This window comes from Schistocerca americana, chromosome 3, assembly GCF_021461395.2.
Source record: "Schistocerca americana isolate TAMUIC-IGC-003095 chromosome 3, iqSchAmer2.1, whole genome shotgun sequence".
NCBI lineage: Eukaryota > Metazoa > Arthropoda > Insecta > Orthoptera > Acrididae > Schistocerca > Schistocerca americana.
This window is the reverse complement of record NC_060121.1, coordinates 587601270-587628776: the sequence shown is the minus strand read 5'-3', so window position 1 is coordinate 587628776 and position 27507 is coordinate 587601270. Positions and strand designations below refer to the sequence as shown.

At 40.5% G+C, this 27507-nt stretch overlaps 1 protein-coding gene across 3 annotated transcripts in view; it reads left to right on the top strand.

Annotated features, from left to right (window-relative positions):
• The window catches only part of LOC124605134 (tetratricopeptide repeat protein 17), a 335078-nt gene that overhangs the window by 158785 nt on the left and 148786 nt on the right, over positions 1-27507 (top strand). For all 3 annotated transcript variants that reach the window (XR_006978605.1, XM_047136616.1, XM_047136617.1), the window contains exon 9: positions 17863-18137. Coding sequence is in view for 2 of the 3 variants with exons in the window: in XM_047136616.1 (XP_046992572.1) it covers positions 17863-18137 (275 nt within the window). In the remaining variant the exon portion in view is untranslated. The remainder of the gene's footprint in view (positions 1-17862; positions 18138-27507) is intronic.

The window sequence follows — 27507 nt, the reverse complement described above, 5'->3', positions numbered from 1 at the left end:
TCTCCCACCCAACACCAGTCCCTCTGAACTGCGGAGATGGGAACTTGCACTCCAACACATCCTTTCATCCCGCCATCCCCCTGGACTGAACCTACGTTAAACAACCTCACTCCCATTTACTCTTCAGTCTTCTCCTCTTTCCCTTTCCTCTTTAGCCATTCACGCATCTTTTCATCCTACATAGTTGTGTTTATCTTTATACTATATACCTCCTTACTTCTGTATGCATCCTCTTTGGTTTGAAGCTGGCACAGTACTTACGGTAGAATATCTTTGGCTTCCCTCTGACAACCATGCCTCCATCCTTGCTACCCTCACTGTTTTCCTCTCCCTGTTGTTTCATAACCTGGGTTGTGAGTAACTGGATCCATTTTCCCTTCTTCCCTTTTCTTTCCCCTCTCTCCTTCCTGATGAAGGAACATTTGTTCCGAAAGCTAGGAATCTAAATTTTCGGTTCTGTTTTTTGTGTATCTATCGACTGTACTGAGCTGAGGTAAGTACTGGCCAGCCCCTCTATCTATTTGTTAACTTACTGTTTCTGAGCTAAAAATTTCATTTATAAGTGGGAACAGTTACCCCAGAATATAATGCAGTATGTCATGAAAATATGCAAAGTAGACTAATTTTCATGTTGAACTATCACTTATTGCAGATAGCTCTCTAACGATAAATATAACAGCATCCACTTTTTGAACAATATCCTAAATATGGGCTTTCTGTGACAGCTTGCAATCTCTCTGAACACCAATAAATTTGAACTGTTTAGGCTCACTTACTATATACCCATTCTGTGTAATCAAAATGTCAGTTTTTGTTGAATTTTGTTGCAGAAACAGTAAAAACCAGGTCTTACTGTGATTTGGCATTACTTTATTTTGTATTATCCATTAATTTATGTCTTGAATTGCACCATTTGATGCATTACCTGTGTTGAATTCAACATCCTTCACTACCATCTAATCTTGTCAATGAACAGAAATATTTTAGAATTACCTGTCACTAGGAAGCATATCATTTTTATATAGAAGAAACAGTAGCAGCCCCTTCAGCCCCCACTTTATCATGCCCCAATCAGATGCCACTTCACAGCTGTTCTCATTACTAGGGAGAACGAGGTTTCGCTGTCTGTTCTTATAGTATGAGATATGGCTGTAAAATAATGGGACTCCCTCTATCCGTAAAAGGCTCCATGCCCATTTTCCATTGATGGAAACAGTGCTGGAAGTCTTCCACTCTGAGCTTCTTGAAGACACATGCTGCTTGTTCTTTCACAGCTTTAATGGACTGAAATTTTGTTCCTTTAATGCAGATTTGACTTGTAGGGAATAGACAAGTCACATGATGTTTGGCCAGGTGAATAAGGCAGGTGGTCTAAGACTGGGATGCTGTGCTTCGCTAGAAACCTTTTAACAGACAATGTGGTGTGAGCCAGTACATAGTCTTGATGCAGAACCCAAGACGGATGCAGAACACAAAACTACTTCTTCCACAGTTTGGGTAATTTTTTTCTTATTTTCTCGCAGAATTGAGCAGGAACCTCAAGGTAGTAATGTTCACTAGTAGTTTGACTTTCAATAACCCAGTAAGGATACACAATTCCATGAATTTCAAAAAAACAGTCATCTTCACTTTGAATCTTGTTTTGCTCAATCAAGCATTTTTTCGCTCTTGTTGAAGATGGGCTCATCCAATGCACGGATTGTCACTTAGTTTCTGGACGATAAAACCAAAATTCGTTACATGTTATCACCCTTTCCAAGAAATTATGTTCATTTGCAGTGGTATAAAAACTGCCGGTACAAACATTTTCATGAGTTGGTTCCCTCACACTTTTCTCATGTGAAACTGGTTATATAAAATTTGCCTTACCCATTCTTTGTCAGTTCCTACAATTTCAGCAAACAATTGAATACCCAAGCAAAAGTCAGATCCAATATGACTACGTACTTTTTCAATATTTTCATCAGTTTTTACGTTGAAGGTTATAACGAGCACGAATCACCTTCAGCGTCTTCTCGCCCATCTTAAAAAAGCTTCAATCACTTAAAAATTCGCATATGTGAAAAACAGTTTTTACCATACACTTCATTTAGTAAGAGATATGTTTATCTAACAGTTTTCCCATGTTTCATGTGAAACATCATTACAGTTCGTTACTTTATTATTACACTTATCATTTTCTCGGCAAAACAAAATAACAACTCTTACACAAATGAAGGCCACAGCCACACTGATCTGCCTACAGACACCACAGATGCCACATCTGATGGAGAAGAGTTCACACTTCACAGCTCTTGCTTATTTGTGTTTGGCACATGCGTACTTACTTTGTGAGAGCATCACTCCTGTTATTTTATAGTCACACCTCATACAGTATGAGAAGAACCAATTGTGAACTGCTACTCTTATTACCTAATGGTCCAACTTCTGCAACAGTATTTTGTGGTCAGCATTATTAAAAACCTTAATTAAACCAAGGAAGATGTCTAGTGTTTGCAGCTTTTTGTTTAATCCAACACATCACAGAGAAAAGAGAATATAGCATTTACAGTTGAAAAACCATGTCTGAAACCAAACTGTATGTTGAACAGTGATTTATGTGAACTGGAGTGATCAATTCCCCTTGTATATGCAACCTTTTCAGTAACTTTTGCAAACACCAATCCCACTGAAATAGGCTTCTCTCTCTCTCTCTCTCTCTCTCTCTCTCTCTCTCTCTCTCTCTCGTGTGTGTGTGTGTGTGTGTGTGTGTGTGTGTGTGTGTGTGTACGTACTTTAATTGCATAAGAAACTGACCATTTCTAAAGAACAAATTACGAATGTGATTAAGCAACAGACTAACATAGGCAGTGTTTTGCACCTCCTTGCCTCTTGTGCAGTATTGTGCTGTATCCATTTTCAGAAAGCTACTACAAGAATTCAAGAAATTTTAACAGTAACAGTAACAGTAATTTTAACAGTAATCTTCAATATCCCTCTCTGTGAGAGTTGTTAGTCTTCCGCAATTTAATTATTGTCTCAATCTTCCCCTTGTCAGTAACAGGGAGGTGTATTTCAGACAGCATTCTTGGAAAGCAATTTCGTAAGAAAGTTATATGACTCCCTGTAGAAACTAAGTTTTTATTTAATTCACTTTATGCATTCAGAAACTGATTGTTAAAGTTGGCAGCCACGCACCAGGGAAGATGCGCAAATTATTGTGCTCTCCTATTAAAGACCTCACTCATATTATATCAGAAAATGCGAAAATATCATGAAATCGGGTTACAGTCATATTTTTGCTTGCGTTTTGGTGCAGTAAACTAACAAAATCTTGCTCAGTTGTTCATTTTTCCATTCCTGCAATTTAAGTACAGTGTAGCCTTCCTTATTAAGGTCTTATTTCCAGAAAGTAGTGTAAATTTTAAGTTGTTTAATCCAGAAACTTTGCATTAGTAGTGTAGTTACATATAGCTGTGTACAGGTCTAATTTTTTAAAATGTGTTTCCTTGTTTCTTGGTAATTTAACTGACGTATTCTTACCAAAGTATTATTTTTTCATGAGCGAAAAGTGCCTGACTAGCTGTAGAATTGTTAGTTGCCAGGTTTGGTATGATGGATACAGTAGTTTCTTTCCATTGGGATGACTGTAACTGGAGCAGAAAATTGCTGTCCTTCATGCTAAATTAGACAAGTCTGGGAAAGATCTACACAGGTTAAGGAGGGAGAAAGGCATAGAGAGTTGGAAACTGGCAACAGCAAACAGAAGGAACAGGTTTAGAACTTTATCTGACAGCTTTGTGGTGAATGTGAAAAATAGGAATGGCCTTTTGCCTCAGTTAGAAACTGATGAGCCTCAGTCAGATGTAGATTTAGCCAGGATTCAACAAACTTTCGCCAATAAATTGAAAAGAAAGGATGTACAGAAGTTAGTAAAGAGAGAGAAAGTTTCATGGTTAGGCAGTTCTCATGCTAGAGGTGTAGGCAAATTTTTGTGAGATGCACTAGGATCAGAATACCAAGTCACCATTTTTTAAAAACCTAGTACTGATTTGGAGCAGGTGGCAGAGGATTTAGGATCACTTTGCAAAGACTTCACCAGGGGAGACAGTGTGGTGTCAGCTGGTGGGCTGGACAGTAGTACTGACAGAGATGCTGTACACGGTATAGTGTGTGACCAGGTAAAGATTGCATCAGTGTTGTGACGTACCAATGTTGAGTTTGTATCTGTTCTGAGGTGGTATGACAAACCTAATTGGAACTTTTCTGTCAGGAGAATTAATTTGGAGCTGGAACAGCTGCTTATGTCAGATGCAGGGTCACATATCGCCATGGTTCCTGCTGATTCTGTCAGTTGGTATGATAATACTAGGTGTGACTTTCACCTCAACTGGAAAGGGAAGGGTAAACTGGCTGGGCTTATAGCAGAAACTTTTTTTGGAGGGGGGGGTGTCATAGTCATGAGTGGCAAGATACTAGCACTTACTGGTGCAAGAGCAGCACCTTTTTAGGTTAGAAAAGACAGAAACAAACTAAGTTTTAAGAATGGTTAGTATTGAAACAAACTCTCAGATAAAAAAAGAATTTTAAAAAATAGCATAATTGTGTCATATTGCCTCAGGCACCAGCAACTGTTTGTTAAAAAGTATCAGCAATAAGTAAAAATTTTATGTCCAACCAATTTTATCTGTCAGTCGGTGCAAAATGCCTGCTATCTTTAATGCAGCAAAATATTCAAGGACTAAAATTAATAAATAACTTATCTGCATTGATGAATTAGTCATCCAACCCAGTTGGCATAATCTGTCTCTATAATCATCATATGACAACTGGTATAGATGTGTTAAGTGTTACAGGATTTAGGTTAGCATCTCACTTTTGTAGAACAGAAAAGGAGGAAGGGAAATTGTTGCATTCACCATGTATTGACGAACTTAAGAACATAGTCATTCATAAATTTTGCCTAGAGCAGCATATGAAAGCATTTGTGACAGAATTAGAATTCCCTAATAAATTGTTCATAATAGTGAGTGCATGCCAAATATCTGCAGGTAAATTTAATATGTTGATAAATCACCTTGCAGCTTCACTGGGCTATTTAACAGAAAAAAATATATGGTGGTTGTGTGTGATTTTAATGTAGATTTTCTTAAAAATCTTCCAGTAAGAATTACTAAGGTCAATAACACCAACATTCAACTTAATTCCTACTATAAACTTCCCAAATAGGGGGTAGATAATTGCACACAAACAGCCATGGACAATACCTTAATAGACAGGTCTAATGAATAAAATTATAGGCCTATTATGAAACCAATAATCAGTGGGGTCTCAGAATATAACATGCAATTCCCTTTTATAAATTTTTACACTGAAGAGGGGCAAAGAAACTGGTATGCATGCCTATTACCATGTAGAGCCCCTAAGAGCATGCAGAGGTGCCACAACATGACGTGGCATGGACTGGACTAATGTCAGAATTAGTGCTGGAAGGAATCGACATCATGGATCCTGCAGGGCTATCCATAAGTCTGTAAGAGAATGAGGGGGTGAAGAACACTTCTGAACAGCATGTTGCAGGGCCTCCCAGATATGCTCAATAATGTTCATGTTTGGGGAGTTTGGTGGCCAGCAGAATTCTTTAAACTCAGAAGAATGTTCCTGGGGCCACTCTGGAGCAATTCTGGACGTGTGATCTGTCACATTGTCCTGCTGGAAATGCCCAAATCCATTGGAATTCACAGTGGACATGAATGGATGCAGGTGATCAGACAGGATGCTTATGTACATGTCACCTGTCAGAGTCATATCTATACATATCAGGGGTACCATATGACTCAAGCTGCACACTCCCCACACCATTTCAGAGCCCTGCCAGCTTGAACAGTCCTCCGATGATGTGCAGGATCCATGGATTTTATGAGGTTTTCTCCATACCATACATGACCATCCATGCATACAGTTTGGAATGAGACTCGTCTGATCAGGCCACATGTTTCCAGTCAACAACAGTCCAATGTTGGTGCTGATGGGCCCAGGCTAGGTGTAAAGCTTTGTGTCAAGCAGTCATCAAGGGTACACAAGTGGGCCTTCAGCTCCGGAAGCCCATATCGATGATGTTTCGTTGAATGGATTGCATGCTGACTCTTGTTGATGGCTCAGCAATGAAATCTGCAGCAATTTGTGGAAGGGTTGCACTTCTGTCACATTGACGATTCTCTTTAGTCGTTGTTGATCCTGTTCGTGCAGGATCTTTTTCCGGCCACAGCAATGTTGGAGATTTGATGTTTTACCAGATTCCTGATATTCCTGGTACAGTCGTGAAATGGTTGTATGGGAAAATACCATCTTCATTGCTACCTCAGAGATGCTGTGTCCCATCGCTCATGTGCTAACAATAACACCATGCTCAAACTCACTTAAATCTTGATAACCTGCCATTGTTGCAGCAGTAACTGATCTAACAACTGCCTGGGACACTTGTTGTCTTAAATAGGCATTGCCTATCGCAGCACAGTATTCTGCCTGTTTACACAACTCAGTATTTGATTATGCATGCCTATTCCAGTTTCTTCAGCACTTCAGTGTACATTGAACGGGATATAAAATCTACTGAATCTGAATTCTAGGAAGTAGTTAGTAAGCCAGAAATTGATCATTTAAGGACACTTCTCAAAAACATGAAATGGAGTGATGTATACAGAACTTATGGCAAAATGGAACACTTTTATTAATATTGTCCTTACGTTATTTGAAAACTGTTTTCCTCAAAAACTAATCCAGATTAGACCAAAGCCTACCAAGAAGCCATGGAATACTCGAGAAATAAAGGCATCATATAAGACAAAAAGGAAACTGTATCTACTCACTAGAAAGAGTTAAAGAGTTCTGATGTTTATGCTGTAGCTCATTACAAGATATACTCAAAATATTAAAGCTGGTGAAACAGGCTTCAAATAAGGTGCATCACAAGGAAAAGGTAATTGCATCAGGTAACAAAATAAAGACAATATTGGGTATAGTGTAGGAAGAGATTGGTAGAACCAGCATGAAGAAGACCAGATAGCATGAAGAGTAAATGGTACATTGGTAATAGATGTGTTCAGTGTTGCAAAACTTTTTAACAAATGTTTTATAACTGTTACTGACAGGATGATGTCATCAGGTTTAGTAGGAGATACCATGTAATATCTCAGATCAGACATTACAAATAACTTCAGTTATATGAATATGACTTTCACCAAACAGTAGAAGAAATACAATATTTCAATGTCTGTGTTATTCTGCGTATTCATAGACGCATGCTTTACGACGTATGGAAGTTTGGGTCTGGCCGTCAGCACGACTAGTCAAATGGTGAGGTGACCGCTCGCAGTAAGCGAGTCCCGATCTGGCACAAATTTTCATTGTTATCCTTCCATTCTACAGCTGGTGGTAGTCCTTATTCGCAACTGTGAATTCGTTTGATGAGTAGAAGAAATGTCCACCATAAATTTTTTTAAATTAAAAAGTGCTGTTGGTTACAATAAAAAATCAACAAAGTTATTTAAAGAGTGTGCTCCTGAGTTTAGCAACATTTTAAGTTAGCAGTGTAACTAGTCATTTATATTTATATTATGTGGATGGTTGAAGTTAAGCTTTCAGCTAGGAAAGCAGATATATAAATACCGTCAAATTTACATACATTTTCATTTTTGCCACCATTCTTGAAAATATTGGAAAATTACCCTCTGACAACACATAATACACTGTTAAAGTCACATTTGGATTTCTAAAGGGCTCTTATATTGACAAGTAAACCTACCCAAGGGATACACTTCAATTTTAATTGGCTTTGAATATGCTGTAGTGCAGAGCAAAATAAGAGACAAGTATTTTTTGTAGGTGCCTGTATGACCATTAAGAGGCTGAAAAACATCCTTGAAAAAAATTGGGTTTAATATTTATGAATGAATACTGTTGAAACGACAACAGATATAAAGAACAAACTTCAAATAAAAGTTGTATCATTTTTTTATTTACATTACAATAGTGCAACTAGATTTTTTGAAAAAGTGATATTTTTTTGGAAATATGAAGTAGAAATTGCTGAATATGGGACAAGAAATGAAAAGTTGTTAGGTATATACAAGTATGTATTAGATAAATTTCAAATTGCCGTGGACAAATCAATACCAATACATCATCTAGATATAAAGAGATGGGCTTTACAAGTGAGGAATGATGTTACTTTATCACAGTGTTTGTTCAAGGCTTCCTCAAAATGGATGCATAATTTTAAAGTAAAACACCAGATTGTATCAAGGAAAATTGATAAATTCATCACTCAAGTGCAAATAGCAAATAAAGAAAAATTGAGGGGAAAAGTTTAAGAATTTGTGGAGGCAGTAAAATTAAAAATTGCAATGATTGGAACGGCCAGTGTGTGTAAATATGACCACTCATATATCAGTTTGGAACTGCATGCAAGACAAACATTATCCTTCAGACAAATGTCAAAAGTCAGAAATTCTAGCGGAATCCCTGAATGCCTTATCACACAGTTACACAATACAGCCCATTATACCTGCAAGCAGACATTTAATGTTCTCATCGAATAAACTTTTAAAAAAAATGGCAACAGTGTCCTGAAAGTTGGAAAATATTTACACAAAGTAGATAATATCCTTGTGTTCGCATTTCTGTTTGGTAAATTTACATCAGAGTTCGTAAGGAAGTGGTTTGAACAAATTTATATACCTAATGCAAATGAAAAATCAGTATTGTGTCTAGATTCATAGGCTGTACAAAAGGAAAAAATTAAACACCATTGATAAACATGGAAAGGAGGTGAATATTTTAATGATTCCTGCAGGAACAACCAGCATGATTAAGCCATTAGACATCTATACATTTCAGCAGTGGAAAATTTCCTGAAACATTATTCAGGTTAATTATACTGTATAATTACAATATTAACTTGCATTTAAGAAATAATATTCTAAAAATTCAATCCCTCATTCATATTCAGTTTTCTTCAACCTTTTCAAATATGTACTGTACAAGAGTGTTTACATTGAACAGAAACCATGGAAATGTGAGACATCTGTTTTGCTTTAAAAACTGTGATCCTGATTCAGTTTTCTTCAACCTTTTCAAATATGCACTGTACAACAGTGGTTACATTGAAAAGAAACCATGTAAATGTGAGACATCTGTTCACTTTTGCTTTAAAAACTGTGATCCTGCTTGTGACTCCTATTATGAAATTGCGCCGGCCCGAGTGACCGTGCGGTTCGGGGCGCTACAGTCTGGAGCCGAGCGACCGCTATGGTCGCAGGTTCGAATCCTGCCTCGGGCATGGATGTGTGTGATGTCCTTAGGTTAGTTACGTTTAATTAGTTCTAAGGTCTAGGCGACTGATGATCTCAGAAGTTAAGTCGCATAGTGCTCAGAGCCATTTATGAAATTGCAGTTGTCTCATACCTTTGGTGTTGAAAAAGTCCATTCAGCCTCCCTTCCTCCCTCCCTGATTTGTTTGTAGGTAATGTTTTCAAAGGAGAAGTAATTGTGCCCTGGTCATCACTGTGGACGCCACCTCCCTCTGCACTAACATCGCTAATGCCCATGGCTATACTGCTATTGAACACTACCTCTCCCAACACCCAACGGATTCCAATCCAAGAACCTCCTCCCTAGTCGCCATGTCGCCTAGTCGCTCATCCACAACTACTTCTCCTTTGAAGGCATTACCTACAAAAAACCCTGGGGTACATCTATGGGCATCTGCATGGCACCGTCTTATGCCAACCTATTCCTGGACCATCTAGAGGAATCCTTCCTAAACACCCAGAATCGTAAACCCCCATCTGCGGATGGATTAAATGGATTAAAAAAAAAAAAAAATTACTTTTTGCACAAACCTAAGTGTACAGTTGTAATGTACATTAAAAACCATAGGAATTTCATTTGAAATTTTTTTCTTGTATGTTTTGCCATTTCAGTGATATTCATTCAGAAATATTAAACTCAATTTCTTTCAAGGGAGTGTTTCACACCCTTAAAGGCCTTATGTGCACATAAAAAAAAAGAAATGTATGTGTCTTATTTTGCTCTACACTACGACATTTTCAAATCCAATCAAAGTTTAAGTGTATCCATTGGGTAGGTTTACTGGTCGGTATCGGAACCCTTTAGAAATCTGAACTCTGACTAACTGTGTTGTCAGATGGTTTGTTACCTTTTCTGAAATTTAGCTTTAGGTGTTAGAAGGCAATCTACACATACAGTGAGAATGTATTTAATTCATTAGACAATCAATTACAGGTTATTGCTATATTTTGTGACCTGTTAAAGGCATTTAGTTGTGTAGATCACAGTATCCTTTCAAGTAAATTAGAATATCACATTGTAATAGGATATTCTACAAAATGGGTCAGATTGTATATATCTGACAGGAAACAGTGAGTGTCACTAGGAAAGAGACATATATTATTAAGCTATCAGGCATCACACAACTGGGAACTATTACCTGTGGTGTCTCACAAGGTTCCACCTTAAGGCCCCTTTCCTTTTTTGTTTCTTCCCCCCCCCCCCCCCCCCCCCCCTGCCCTTGTGTACATCAAAGACCTTTTGTCTGTAACACTACCAGATGTCAGGTTTGTTTTGTTCGCAGAAGATACAAACATTGCAGTAAATAGCAACTCAGGTGTAGCCTTAGAAAGATCGGTTGATGAAATTTTCATGGACATTAATAAATGGTTTGTAGACAATTCATTGTCACTAAAAAACACACTGCATGCACTGTAGAACTTGTAACAGGTTTCATGCCAGGATATGGCCAAAATACAATGACAAACAGATAGAAGAAGTTGGCGGTGTTAAATTCTTGGGCTTACAGTTTGATGATAAATTGGAGTAGTAGGAGCATACCACAGAACAGCTGAAGTGGCTAAACAAACCTCTATTAGGAATGTGAATTTTGTCAGACATAAGTGACACAAAAATAAAAAAGCTAGCATAATATGCTTACTTTCATTTCATAAAGTCATATGGTGTATTATTTTAAGGGGTAACTCATCAAATCAAGCTTAAGTATTCCAGGTGCAAAAATGTTTAATAAGAATTATTTGCGGTGTGAATGCAAGAACATCCTCAGAGACCCGTATAGGGAACAAGGGTTGTCTGTCTCCCAATATATTTATTCCTTAATGAAACTTGGCATTAAAAATATATCTCTTCTTCAAACCAACAGCTCAGTTCATGGAACCAATACTAGAAATAAGAATAATCCTCATGAACATTTAAAGTCACCTAAGCATTCAGTAACACATGTCACAAATTTGCCATCAACAATAAAAAGTTTAACTACGTATAAAGTTCAGTTTAAGAAGCATCTAAAATGATATATTGATGTCCAACTCCTCCTACTCCATTGATGAATTTCATAGCAGAACCAACTAATGAGTATATGTTACTAATAATATTAAATTATGTGAGTATTATGTACAATCTGATTTCTGTATTAATCTAGTGTGGTAATCCTGTCATTATAAATAAGCGTTGTAAAATGATTTTTATATTTGGTGATATATGTCTACAATAGCCTAAAAATTATCAGTTGCCCTCAGTATACTGAAGATTTACATTTTTGTGACAAATTATGTACCACATATTAAATAAAATATTTTTAAGTTATTCTTGACTTATTCTACATTCATGAGATGACCATTTCACATGGGATCTGTGGAAGGTACATTAGCATATTTGTTATTCTTTGTAAATATTTATTTTATATTCTTGTTTTTTTGACATGTTTCTCATCCTGGAGGATGTCCTATTGTTGATCTGTTGAAATGAAAAGTACATATAATATAATCTAAAATACAGTACATATATCTGACTTATCAGTAACAAAAATATTTTTCGCACATGTTGACTTCATATTCTGGTCCTTGTTCTATTGGCCAGGTCCTCAAACATGTATCAGTCTTGAAGGACTGATACAGGTTTGAGCACCTTACAGTACTGTTTGAATGGGTTAGTGTCATTTGATTGTTGCTATCTCTGACGCTATGATATAATTTCTGCTTTTTTCTTCATGATATCTTTATCCCATTAGTCAGCCACCCAGATGGCCTGTAAGTACCAATATTTTGTTTTAAACATTGTAATGGAAAACAGCTTTCAAAGAGAAAGAGAAATTTGTCGAGAAAAGCACTATATTTATTACCAGTATTATCAACACAGTAAATAATCTGCCATTCTTGTTCTTTGCTGAGGTTTAAAAAAGTCTTTGTTGCTGTTTGTTAACATTTCTAAATAGTTTGTAACTATATGAGTGAAGAATGAAAAAACATGTTGGTTATAGGTGTGGTACTGTTGCCCTGCACTCTGGTTGGAAAGGAAACAGTCTGCATCAGGTGCTATGTGTTTAAATCTAACATCATTTTCTTTCTTGCACAATCTGTTACAAAATTAATATTAAAGTCACAACATACAACTAATTTTTGATACTTTCCATAAAGTGAACCAACAACTTTCCCTAGATTGTACAGAAATGTCCTTGAAATCAGAGTTAAGGGGCCTATAGGTAATGACAAGTGAAAGCATAGTTTCACTGAATTCAGTTGCTCTTGCACAACATTCAATGACCTATTGAGTTCAGTACTTTGATAAGCCAATAGGTTCAAATGAATACCATTTTTCACTTCCATTCCACAAAGAGCTCTATGAAAAAAGCTATATAATCTATATCCTGGTCTAGGAAGCCTCAAATTGTCACATTGTTGAAGTGTTGCTCTGACATACCAATACTGTCTGTCAAATCAGCAAACAGTTGACTAACTTTGTCTCTAATACCTCTAATTCCTTGATTACTCTGATACCTGATGATCTTTTTTGAAGGTTGGACCCTTTGGTAGAGAGATGTCCCTTAAGCAAGGTACATATCAGGTGGCTCCAGACTAAAAGAAAAAGGTGCAAGTCTAACACCATTTACTACAAGAATTTTCCCATGAGTGGTTCCACCACACGCTACTACACGATCACCTAAAAGCTTTGTCAATGTCCGCTTCCCATACTGATTGAGGTGCTGGGTGTGCCTATGATGCCCAATCTATCAATAGACTCAACTAACACCACTGAAATGTGAGCTACACCTTCCATCATCAGTGTCTTCTCAAGCCCCCATGTTAATATGCCTAACAGTTGTATTAATATGAGACTGATCATGACACTAAAACAGCTGAATGAGTCGCAGATTTGTGCCATCAGTTTGAGTAAATATCTTTCCATGTCACCACCTGTGTCATACACCCCGACCCAATCAAGATTATTCCTAGCTCCATCCTCAATCACTATCTTATCCTCTTTAGCAAAATTTCTGCATAACTCACATATGTTACAAGTCACCTGAACCAATAATGCACTAGGCTGTACAATGTTGATGACCTGTTACTCTCTCCCCCAAAACTTCCTGCATTTGTTGTCCTACACCTCTGCCATGAGAAGTACATAACAGCAGAACCTCCTCCTTTCTGTCTGAATTTATAACTGACTTGGGTTTCTTAACTGTTGAGGTCTGCTGCATGTTTCCTGCACCTACAGCTACAGAAGACTGCTCTACATCTTCATCTACATCTACATACATACTCTGCAAGCCAGCATATGGTGCATGGCCAAAGGTTCCCTGTACCACTGCTAGTCATTTTCTTTCCTGTTCCACTCACAGATAAAACAAGGGAAAAACAACTGTCTGTATGCCTCCATATGAGCCCTAATTCTTTGTATCTTATCTTTATGGTCCTTATGCACAATGTATGTTGGTGGCAGTAGGATCATTCTGCAATCAGCTTCAAACGCTGGTTCTCTAAGTTTTCTCAATAGTATTCCTTGAAAAGAACGTCAACTTCTCTCTAGGGATTTCCATTTGAGTTCCCAAAGCATCACTGTAACACTTGCATGTTATTCGAACCTCCCAGTAACAAATCTAGCAGCCTACCTCTGAATTGCTTTGATGTCTTCCTGTAATCCGACCTGGTATGGATCACAAACACTTGACCACTACTCAAAAATAGGTTGCACTAGTGTCCTATATGTGGTCTCCTTTACTGATGAACCACACATTCCTAAAATTCTCCCAGTTAACCAAAGTCAGTCATTCTTCCCAGCCATAATCCACACATGCTTGTTCAATTTTGTACCACTTTGTAACGTTACGCACAGATATTTAAACAAAATGACTGTATCAAACAGGACACTGCTATTGCTGTATCTGAACGTTAAGTGTTTGTTTTTCCTACTCATCTGCAAAACTTACGTTTTTATATATTTAAAGCCAGCTGCCATTCATCACATTAACTAAAAATTTTATCTGTGTTGTCTTGTATCATCCTGCAGTCACTCATTTTTGACACCATAGCATGATCAGCAAACAACCATAGATAGATGCCCACCCTTCCACCAGATCATTTATGTATGTAGAAAGTAGTAGCAGCTGTATCACACTTTCATGGGGCTCTCCTGACAGTACCCTTGACTTTGATGAGCACTTGCCATTGAGGGCAAAATACTGGGTTCTATTACTTAAGTCTATGAGTGACTTACATATCTGGGAACCTATTCTGTATGCTCATACCTTCATTAACAGCCTGCATTATGGAGATCTAGAAATATGTAATCTGCTCGTTGCTGTTCATCCATAGTTTGCAGAATATCACATGAGAAAAGGGCAAGCTGAGATTCACATGAGCTGTGCTTTCTAAAACTGTTACGGTTCTTAGACATAAGCTTTTCAGTCCCTAGAATATTTACTATATACAAATTGAGAATATGTTCTAAAATTCTGCAGCAAACCAACGTTAAGGATATTGTTCTATAATTTTGAGGGTCCGTTCTTTTACCCATCTTATATAAGAGCCACCTCAAATTTTTTCCGATCGCTTGGGACTTTGTACTTTGTGAGAGATTCACAATAAATGCAAATTAAATAAGGGGCAAGTGACGTGGGGTACTACTTGTGAAACTGAATTGGGATTCCATCTGGACTTGGCGGCTCATTTGTTTTTAACTCTTTCAATTGTTTATCTATGCCAGGAATGCTTATTACTATGTCGTCCATACGGGACTCAGTACAATGGTCAAATGATGGCATTTTTGTACAATTCTCCTGTGCGAGCAATTTCTTAAACATGGAATTTAACATTTTGTCTTAAGTTTTGATATCTTCACTGCCACACCAGACTGGTCATCGAGCAAGTGGATAGAAGCCTTAGACCCACTTCGTGATTGATGATGGTAGTTGTTATATGCTGCACGCATAGATCTTTTCACAGTCACGGATCTCCACCAATTTTAGCAAGGCATCATTTGTGTGTTCTCTTTCAAATCGAGAGTGCCACAACCTTTGCTTCCCCAGCACTTTCCAAATTCTGTTGCTAAACCACGGTGGAACTTTTCTGTCCTTAATCCATTTACCAGACAAATATTTGTCCAGAGCTTGATTTACAATTTGTTTATCCCTTTCAGACCTGAATTTTTCTAGAGGAAGGAAAATTTTTCTTTATGTGGTAATACTCTTAGGTGATTTTTTAAATGATTTTATATGCAAGATTTATGCAAAAATATGTACCCATTGCCGGCCGGGGTGGCCGAGCAGTTCTAGGCGCTACAGCTTGGAAACGCGTGACCGCTACGGTTGCAGATTCGAATCCTGCCTCAGGCACGGATGTGTTTGATGTCCTTAGGTTAGTTAGGTTTAAGTAGTTCTAAGTTCTAGAGGACTGATGACCTCAGAAGTTAAGTCCCATAGTGCTCAGAGCCATTTGAACCGTGTACCCATCTTCAAAACATATTTTGTAAACTTGGCTTCATTTTATGGACTAAAATAACTAATTATGAAAAATTCTCTATTTTAATGAGTAATAACATGATCATTCAATAATTATCGTACAAAATAACAATAATGATTTTCAATTAAACAGGAGAATATAGCGAACTAACCACATCTGTTTATTCTAGTGGTCATGAGCTGCTGCGCACTGCTGTATTGACTTGCTGATATTTTCGTAGTGATGTCCAAAATTTGGCACCACTTGCATATGATGAAAATACTGAACATTCACAAATGTGTACCTGAGTTTTCCATTGGAAAAAACTACTTCTGTTGCAGTGGAGACACAGTAAAAGTTAATGTACACAACTATAGCCAGAGGGTCTGGGTTTGCCCCATAATTCCTCTATTTCCATCAGACTGGAACTAAATGATTGCAAATTCATTGTGCAAGTGAGAAACGAACAACTCTTTCTAGCGGAGACATTAAACACTTAACAGTTAGTCAGATCTATTAGTGATACACCATGTGAAACAGTCCGAATACATCATTCTACTAGCAACCTTTGTACCAGCTTTCAGCTCCCAAACCCCCTTCTCCCTCTTCATCCTGCCTAGTTCCTCTCATGATTTTCTAACTGCACCAGGAGAGCACAGATTTTATTTTCATGCTTCTCTGTTAACTTATTTTTGCTACATATCCTGCTGAAGTTTTCCCTAGAATGACCAATGGCTTCCCCACTGTAACCTCCTCCCCCCCCCCCCCCCCCCCCCCCCCCCCCCGCCCCCCGCCGCCCTGTCCCCTCAAGGTAAAACTTTGACAGTTGCCAACAAAAAAAAAAAAAAAATACAAAAAAAAATCTGCAGCCACTGGTACACTCAGTGAAAACTGAATGCTACAAGTGAGTGAGCTTTCCTGAAGGTTTTTTTCACTTACTTCCCAAGAAACATTGGTTGAAAACTGTTAAAATTATTAGCTGACTACAATGTACAAACAAATTTATCAGTACTTAGTTTTCACATCCACTACAATCACTATTTGCTTGCCACAAAATGTGAACACACACAACTGTGAGACTTTGATGCAAGACATTAACACACTCACATATAACAGACCTTTCGAAACAATAACATTACAAGATAGTCAAAGACGAATGTAAATCCACTAATAAATTACTTTTAGAACAAATATTATCACAAACAATTGTGTAAAAAAACTATTTGAAATGTAAAGTATTTAAAATACTGGAGAGTGATTTGAATATTGTTCTCTCAACTGTACGTCACACTGAAGACACTCCATGATATGATGGCTTTTGCCAGTAGTCCTGTCTCTGATGGGATAGTATAAGCCTGTGATGGAATTGGAGTAGGATGTGCTGGGCAAGTGTACCAGACAGCTCTTGAACTTCAGTCTTGCATGGTGATATGATCCATGTGTGCCACAGCTGAGAGTGGGTATGGCATAATATAATGATCTGTAGATGGGGTAGGTGGCAGGTACCTCTTTGGGAGTGGTGGGAAGGATGGTGGGTAGGATATTTCCCATTTATGAGCACAATGATAAATATTTGAACCCCTGTTGAAGGATATGTCTACCTTTGAAGGTGTTAACCAAAATGGGAGTTGTAGGTGTAAAATGCTTTTATATCTTAATGTCTATGTTCATTACTGTAACTAATTTTGTATTTATGTGCAAGGTCATGAAGATGAAACCTACAGCCTCAAATTGGTCACAAATGAATGAAAAACAATAAAAACAGCTAGTTGGAGATAAAGTAGTAACAAAATAATAATAGCAAAAAATTAAATAGCTATTTAGCAGCTGCTGTCAGCAATTCTTGCATAATTATGAAAGCAAAAATTTTATACTTCTGGTTGTTGTAATAGTAATTAATAGTAACTATGTATATACAATTAAGACCATCTATTTTGGAAATAAAGACATATCAGGAAATTAATACTTAAAATTACATAGTAATTTTAATATGACATTGTGTGTTAATATATGTTGTTTCTGGATTGCTTGCACAGTCTTCAGCATAATGGAATTAAAGTACTGAATTTCACAGGTAAAACTAATCAGCAAACAAATGTCTGCAAACAGTCCAAAGACATCTTGGCAGGAATCAGATGCAGTGAGCCTTTTGAAAGATTCTCCTCCATTACGTGTTGTGGAAACACAGAAGAAGAAAAGCAAAAAAACACATTCACCATCTTCCACAGTTCCAGAGATCTTTGAAGAACAAAAAAGGTTGAGAGATAAAGATTGTGTTGCTGTTGCCGGGCACCGCATACCAATCTCTCTGCCTCCAGTGTACCTGTCTCCAGAGACAAAGGGATTCAAGTAAGATCTTTTTCATAACCATATCCTATTTTCTTATTTTTTAACAAAGTTAATCAGTGATTCATACTGGTAAAGTTTAGTCTAGAATTTTAAAAACAGTGATGACCTTATAATGAATAGTATAACTACGCTTGTCATAACTAGTTAATTTTCTACAGCAAAAGTTCACAGGTTTGAAGTGATGAGTCTATGTAACTGTGATTACTGACTAATAGATTAACAATAATGACCTTATAATGAATGGTATAGCCAAGTTTGTCATAACTAGTTAATTTTCTACAGCAAAAGTTCACAGGTTTGAAGTGATACGTCTATGCAACTGTGATTACTGACCAATATATTGTTGACCTTTTCCGCATGAAACTGGTCAGATAGGTTTGTTTCAAGTAGCATTTCCTGTTCCAATCTAAAATAATCATTATAAATATATGTACAAGATTTTGAGACATTGATAGTTACAGAAAAAAAGATGGAAACTTTGCTAACTTTCGGAAGAAGTGCTGGCTGGACACTAAAAGCCGGGATTGCAGTTCAGTAGAGCATGGGGACTGTTTTGGGGTCTGTGTTGGGTGGGATGGGTAGAGGGAGAGAAAGGTGCACAGGAGGAGAAGCGGCTTAAAAGGAGGTAGCAAATGTTCAGGACAGGAATGTGCTAGCTACTTGTTCCCAACCCCTCCTCCTCCTCCTCCTCCTCCTCCTCCTCCTTTCCACCACTTTCTCTCCTTACCCAAGCCACTTGACACACACAATTTAATTACACCTGTGTGTGTGTGTGTGTGTGTGTGTGTGTGTGTGTGTGTGTGTGTTTTCTGTAGTTCATCAGAGGATTTCTTCTGAAAGCTAGAAAAGCTTTTGTTTTTTTGTGTGCCTCTCAACAATTCAACATTTCTACTATTCAGTCAGTAGTTCTCCTTTACTCCTAAATTATTTAAATTCTGCCACAACTTTCCTTGCTATATTTGAACAAGATGTTTTTTAGCCAACTGGTACCTGAACACATCATTTAATATTTTCTCATAATCTTTATGATCTATTAAATGCTTTGATGATTTCTCAGTGATGCATTTTAACTTACAAGGGGAGACCGCCAATTGTGAAATTCAGATTCGATTCATACTGCGCATAATAAAAGCTCATGGCCAGAGGCGTAATGTGGCAAAGCACCAAGATGCACTTCTCAGCCGTTGTCGAGAAAATCGACAGTTAAAAGAAACCATTGCGGCGAAACACTCTCTACGATTAATAATCTTGTACAGCGTCGTGGTGCAGCGGTAAGCACTTGGGTTCGTAATCCGAAGGTCACCGGATCGAATCTCACTCCATGCAACCTTTTTTATATATATATATATATATATATATATATATATACACACACACACACACACACACACACACACACACACAAAGATGATGAGACTTACCAAACAAAACCGCTGGCAGGTCTATAGACACACAAACAAACACAAATATACACACAAAATTCTAGCTTTCGCAACCAACGGTTGCTTCGTCATCCATCCGCACATACACAAACACAAGCAGACATTTTATATATATAGAATTCCCGGCAATCAGTTGCAACAATTATGCATATAATAAGTTGTTGAAAGTCGTTTGTCGTGGAAAAACTGGCGACTTCGAACATCATTATGTTTTCCGCAAACAAAGTTGTATTTCACTAATTGTCTTCATAATGTTTACCACGTATAGTTAACGGAAGACGTAGAAACAATATTCCGAAACAAATACGTATAGTGTAAGTCAAACGTTCGACTTAGAATAGAGACCCCACGAACACAAATTTGCTGTGGCAGGTATGAAATATAAACTCCATTACTCGCTCGTTACACTTGAAGGACAGATGTTGAATGGGCCGAAACGAGCAGCCACATAACAGCGTAGTTGCCTGCTAACTTCGAAAGAAGGTAGATGCGGTCCCTAGCCAAACTTATAACATCGTCGAAAATCAGTGTGTACGTGAGAGCTTTGGTACACCCTGTTAAACAAACGGAAAAATGGAGACGGTACAATTGGAGAGCGATCCGGGCCCTTCGCATGAAAGTGATGTGATCGAAGAAGATTCTATACACAGTGAAGTGGCGAAACAACAATTGAAAGATGTGTTTGTGTATTTTGAAAGCCTCCTTCGTAACAGTAATGGCATCGCAGCAGAACCGTCATCATCAATCAACGAAGAAGCCATGGTAATTGGGGAAGAAATGTTCCAGAATACGCTGCAAATGCTCGCCAAAAAAACCCTCGTTCATGATGAGGAACTGATAGACATTGATGAAATCGACGATAATAATTCCTACGAAGACGTTGAAACGAGTCCCATTGCCAACAAATCATCAGACGAATACGAGCCGGACAAGTAGAAACAAAAGAGTATGACTATATTTCTCTGGATTACAAAATTAGAGCTGTCAATCTGGCCAAAGAACATCCAGGCTGGAGTCTCAAAACTCTACAAAAAAAGGGGTGCTCTCTTTTGACAAATGTGGACTATTAATCCAGGTGGAAAGAGCAAATCAAACGTGGCGGTAACAAATTTGATAAATATTCTACCATCGATTCATGGGTGCATGATCGCTTCTTATAAGCTCGACAAAACTTCCAGCAAGTTACTACCAGAAACCTGCAGCAGTGGGCCTTGGGCATAATGACGTTTGAAGTCGCCAGTTTTTCCACGACAAACGACTTTCAACAGCTTATTATATGCATAATTGTTGCAACTGATTGCCGGGAATTATATACACATTTGAATTACAAAAAACAAATCCTAAAAAAAAAGGTTGCATGGAGTGAGATTCGATCCGGCGACCTTCAGATTATGAACCCGAGGGCTTACCGCTGCGCCACGACGCTGTAGAAAATTATTAATCGTAGAGAGTATTTCACTGCAATGGTTTCTTTTAACTGTCGATTTTCTCGACAACGGCTGAGAACTGCATCTTGGTGCTTTGCCACATTACACCTCTAGCCATGAGCTTTTAATATGCGCAGTATGAATCGAATCTGAATTTCACAATTGACGGTTCAAAATGGCTCTGAGCACTATGGGACTCAACCGCTGAGATCATTAGTCCCCTAGAACTTAGAACTAGTTAAACCTAACTAACCTAAGGACATCACAAACATCCATGCCCGAGGCAGGATTCGAACCTGCGACCGTAGCGGTCTTGCGGTTCCAGACTGCAGCGCCTTTAACCGCACGGCCACTTCGGCCGGCTCACAATTGACGGCCTCCCCTTGTTAGCCAGAGGAAAAGTGAGCTTGAGGAAAATGGATTTTATATGTTTAATATCAGCACTCAAGAAGTGTTCAATTTCTGTTATTGTAGAAGCTAGTTATTTTCTTCTTTTACAATAACATGTTAAAAAGTGGCAATTAACAGGACTCTGGTGAAGCTGCAGTAGAGCCAAAAAGCCGATAGGGGCAATACAGGGTGATTCAAAAAGAATACCACAACTTTAAAAATGTGTATTTAATGAAAGAAACATAATATAACCTTCTGTTATACATCATTACAAAGAGTATTTAAAAAGGTTTTTTTTTTCACTCAAAAACAAGTTCAGAGATGTTCAATATGGCCCCCTCCAGACACTCGAGCAATATCAACCCGATACTCCAACTCGTTCCACACTCTCTGTAGCATATCAGACGTAACAGTTTGGATAGCTGCTGTTATTTCTCGTTTCAAATCATCAATGGTGGCTGGGAGAGGTGGCCGAAACACCATATCCTTAACATACCCCCATAAGAAAAAATCGCAGGAGGTAAGATCAGGGCTTCTTGGAGGCCAGTGATGAAGTGCTCTGTCACGGGCTGCCTGGCGGCCGATCCATCGCCTCGGGTAGTTGACGTTCAGGTAGTTATGGACAGATAAGTGCCAATGTGGTGGCGCTCCATCCTGCTGAAATATGAATTGTTGTGCTTCTTGTTTGAGCTGAGGGAACAGCCAATTCTCTAACATCTCCAGATACTGTAGTCCAGTTACAGTAGCACCTTCGAAGAAAAAGGGACCAAAAACATTATTGGCTGAAATGGCCTAGTCAACAGCACCTCAAGCGAACAAATGTACAACTAAATGAAACTTTATAGCTCCCTTAATTCGCCGACAGATAGTGCCTAGCTCTGCCTTTTGTCGTTGCAGAGTTTTAAATTCCTAAAGTTGTGGTATTCTTTTTGAATCACCCTGTACAAGCCTGATTCATAAATGGAGCAAGCCTTTGAAAAAAAGGAAAGAAAGACAAAAAGAACATACAACAATTTGCTACTCTGAATACAGGACACTAGGAAAATAGGAAGCATTGTTGATGTGATGGACAGGAGGCAACTACATGTGCTTCATGTCAGAAACAAAATAGAACTGTGAAGGGCAAAAGAATTCAGAAAAAGTTTTATATCGTATCATAAAAATGTAGAAGGAAAGAGAAATGAAAAAGGGTGGTAGTGAAATAAATATTGTATGGAAAGTCCTGGCAGAATGTAAATAATTTTTGAGTAAAAGTAACAACTACCAAAACTGAAGATGTTGCATCATCAAGATTGAGAACTTTGCTAACTTTCAGGCAAATCCTTTTTTGATCTACAGTACACACACACACACACACACACACACACACACACACACACACACACACAGGATAAAACAATGACAATAATAATAATAACAAACTGTACAGCTACATTGTTTTATGTGCATGTTGAAGATTGAAGACTCAGTGGTATTGAAAAATTGACTAAATGAAGAAATAAAGAGGGCAGTGTGCTATAATTATAAAGGACAAAATTGTAATAAAATGAATTACATTGAAAACATGTACGGTAGTTTAAAACTTTCATCTGGGCTCAGGTTTAAATCTTCCTCTGGTGTTCATGTACAAAGCATTTTGCCCCCTGCAGGTTCGGGGGTAAGAATAGGCCCGCGGTATTCCTGCCTGTTGTAAGAGGCGACTAAAAGGAGTCTCAAACGTTTCGGCCTTAATGTGATAGTCCCCTAAGGGGTTTGACCACTACCTTTCAAAATTTTCTGTTAGTGCGTACCATTTGGGGAAGGACGCCTTACGTGGTGATCATATATCCATCTTGCCCTAAGATCTGGCATACCCGGTATTGTCATGGAGTTGAACTTCCATCGAGCTTCCGGCCACATTGGCTGCAGTGTGTTCCGGGTTGCATACATTCCCTCCATTGTGCACTTCCATCTTTGCCCTCGTGATGTACATGGATATTTCGACACCCGACATCCAGCAAGGTAGCCAGTCCGTTGTGGTGGGGTTGTCATGTACCCTCTTGGTGGTAGCCCCCTGACTACACAGGGATCACACTGCTTATGCCTGAGCTGCTACCTCCCCACGTATGCCGAGGAGTAGATGCTTATCCCTCTAGGGCATCGGGACTCCCGGCAAAGGCCATCCTGCCAGGTGGTCTTTGCTGCGGCTGGGTGGCACCCGTGGGGAGAGCCCCTGGTCGGAGTGGGTGGCATCAGGGCAGATGACCCGCAATAAAGCGTGGTACATCATCTCTCACTGGTGGGCCTCCACCAGCAGTCTCTAAGTGATCGAGGTCTAACCTCAATGAGAAGAAATACGATCCGAGATCATTTCCCTCCCTGGCCACTCCATGGGAGGAACGCATGGGTAAAGACAGCAGTGGAGATTATTCACCCCAGTACCTTGTCTGTACGCGGGTTGATGGTGAATCTTTTATGCCAACCAAGCCTCAGTTTTTTGTGGAGCATTTAGAGGACAAGTTCGGGGAGGTGGAGGGCTTGTCCAAAATGCGCTCATCAAAACAGCATCGTCTGCCCAGTCACGGAGGTTGCTACTTGCGACAAGTTGGGGGATGTTTCCGTCACCATCACTCCCCATAAAAGTTTAAACATGGTCCAGGGTATTATTTTCCACAGGGATCTTCTTCTACAGTCCGACGAAGAACTACGCGCCAACCTAGAACGACGAGGTGTTCACTTCGTCCGGCACGTCCATCGGGGTCCGAGGGATAATCAGGTGGCCACAGGTGCCTTCATCTTGGCCTTTGAGGGTGATGTCTTACCCGAAAAGGTTAAGGTGATGGTTTACCGATGTGATGTGAAACCATATATCCCTCCTCCGATGAGGTTAAGGTGATGGTTTACCGATGTGATGTGAAACCATATATCCCTCCTCCGATGCGGTGTTTTAAATGCTGGAAGTTCGGACACATGTCATCTCGCTGTACTTCCAGCATCACGTGTAGAGATTGTGGACGTCCTTCGCATCCCAATACTCCATGTGCCCCACCTCCTATCTGTGTTAACTGCGGAGAACACCATTCCCCTTGCTCACCGGACTGTAGGATATTCCAGAAAGAAAGGAAGATAATGGAATATAAGACCCTGGACCGCCTGACCTACCCCGAGGCTAGGCGGAAATATGAGCGGTTACATCCTGTGCCAATGACATCCACCTATGCCGCGTCTGCAACACCGGTTCGAACCTCTACCGTGTCGTCACCTACAGTTCGACCTCAGTTCTGTCAGAATTCACCGGCTCCCTTGGTTGTGGGGGGCACTTCACTCCCTGTTGCTCCTGCTCCATCTACTTCAGGAGGAACACCCCCAAAACCATCGGGGACATCAGTTCCCCCTTCCCAGCCGGAGAAGCGTAAGACTTCTTCGGCTTCTCTCACCAGGAAGGGGTCCCTTGGGGACCTCCCTTCGCAAGTTCCAACCGGTGGAAACGCGGACACCCGCAAGTGGCTGAGGGCCTCACGGTCGTCGTCTGTCCCTGAGACTGACCCAGTGAAGCCCATGAAGCCTGAACCACTGAAGGCACAGCGGGAGAAACCGAAAAAGAAGAAAGTCCCCAAGACCAACGACATTGTGATGGCACCCGTCCCACCGCTTCCTACAAGCTCTGCGTCTGAGGACGAGGTCGAGATTCTGGCGTCTGCTGCAGACCTGGATCTCGCTGGTCCCTCAGACGCCATGGATGTCACTCGTGCGGGTTCTGAATTGGTGGCAGCGAGTGAACAAGCGGCGTAAATTGCCTTTCTCGTCCCTTCACGCCTTCTCAGCCATGGACAATACCATCCTCCAGTGGAACTGCAGTGGTTTCTTCCACCATCTAGCTGAGCTCCGACCACTTATCAGCCTTCACCCTTTCTTCTGCATTGTTATTCAGGAAACTTGGTTTCCAGCAATGCGAACCCCTGCCCTCCGTGGCTATCGGGGTTATTATAAGAACCGGGCAGCTTGTGATAGGGTGTCTGGTGGCGTCTGCATCTATGTCCTTAACTCTCTTCACAGCGAGTCTGTCCCTCTACAAACACATTTAAAGGCTGTCGCTGTTTGGGTGTGGACACCACAGGCTGTTACCGTCTGCAGTCTTTACCTTCTACCGGAAGATGATGTTGCGCAGCATATCCTGGCTGCGCTGATAGCCCAATTGCTGCCCCCTTTCCTGTTACTGGGCGACTTCAACGCCCATAACCCTCCGGGGTGGGTCGGTGGCGACAGATCGAGCCGCCACCATTGAGCATTTATTGGCACAGCTCGATCTTTCGCTTTTAAATGATGGTTCCTTCACACACTTCAGCGTGGCGCATGGTACGTACTCCGCCATCGACCTTTCGATTTGCAGCCCTAGCCTCTTACCGTCTGTTGCCTGGAGTGTGCATGACGACCTGTGTGGTAGTGACCACTTTCCGATCTTTCTGTCACTGCCACAGCGTCAGTCTTCTGGCCGGCCTTGCAGGTGGGTCATGAATAAGGCTGACTGGGACTAGTTTTCCTCCACTGCTGCTATTGAGCCTCTCTCTAGTGATGACATTGATGCGGTGGTTCAATCGGTCACCACCAGCATCGTTACTGCCGCCGAATCTGCCATTCCCCATTCTTCTGGGTCCCCTCGGCGGCGAACTGTGCCTTGGTGGTTGCCTGAGATCGCTGAAGCGATTAAAGATCGCCGGCGGGCGCTCCAGCATCACAAGCGACATCCCTGCATTGAACACCTCATCACCTTCAAACGACTGCATGCGCGGGCCCGCCGCCTTATCTGCCAAAGCAAGCAGGGGTGCTGGGAGCGGTATGTGTCCACCAATGGCCTCCACGTCTCTCCATCGCAGGTCTGGGCCAAGATCTGTCGCCTCTACAGCTATTGGACCCCTGTCAGCGTCCCTGTGCTCTCACTGAATGGAGCAGTTTGTACGGACTCCAATGAAATTGCCAACAGCTTGGTAGAGCATTTTGCTCTTAGTTCCACTTCTTCCAATTACCCACTGGCCTTCCGCTCCATTAAAGAGCGGATGGAACGTCGGAGCCTTTCTTTTCGCACCCACCATTCTGAATCCTACAATGCTCCATTCAGTGAGTGGGAATTTCACAGCGCGCTTGCCACTTGCCCTGATACCGCCCTGGGCCAGATCGCATTCACTGTCAGATGCTGAAACTCCTTTCAGTGGACTGCAATCAACGCCTCCTCGACCTTTACAACCTTCTCTGGGTCGAGGGTGAGTTCCGTCGCAATGGCGGGAAAGCATTGTCATCCCCGTTTTGAAACCGGGCAAGAGCCCTTTGGAGGTGGACAGCTACTGCCCCATTAGCCTCACCAACGGTCTTTGCAAGCTTCTCGAACAGTTGTTGAGCCGGCGCTTGAATTGGGTACTGGAGTCTCGGGGCCTTCTGGCTCTGTCTCAGGGTGGGTTCCGTAAAGGACGCTCCGCCGCCAACAATCTGGTGAGCCTGGAGTCAGCCATCCTCAGCGCCTTTGCCCACCGTCAGCACCTGGTCGCTGTCTTTTTCGACATGCGGAAGGCGTATGATACGACATGGCTTCATCACATCCTTTCTATGCTTCATGGATGGGGCCTTCGGGGCCCTCTGCCGATCTTTATCCGCAATTTTCTGTCGTATCGTACCTTCCGCGTGCAAGTCGCAGCCTCCCATAGTTCCTCCCGCGTCCAGGAGAACGGGGTACCGCAGGGCTCTGTCCTCAGTGTCTGCCTGTTTTTAATTGCAATAAACGGTCTCGCTGCAGCGGTGGGAAATTCTGTCTCCGCTTCCCTGTATGCTGATGACTTCTGCCTTTACTATAGCTCTATTGGCATTGCAGCTGCTGTACGTCAGCTACAGGGCGCAATCCGCAAGGTGCAGTCTTGGTCTATAGCATGTGGTTTTCAGTTTTCGGCTGCCAAGACCCGCATTATGCATTTCTGCCGGCGCCAAATGGTCCATCCTGAGCCGCGGCTTTATCTTGACGGCAAACTTCTTTCTGTGGTGGAGACCCACAGGTTTTTGGGTGTACTTTTTGATGCCCGGTTGACTTGGCTGCCTCATATTCGGCAGCTTAAACAGGCGTGTTGGCTGCATTTAAATGCTCTGAGA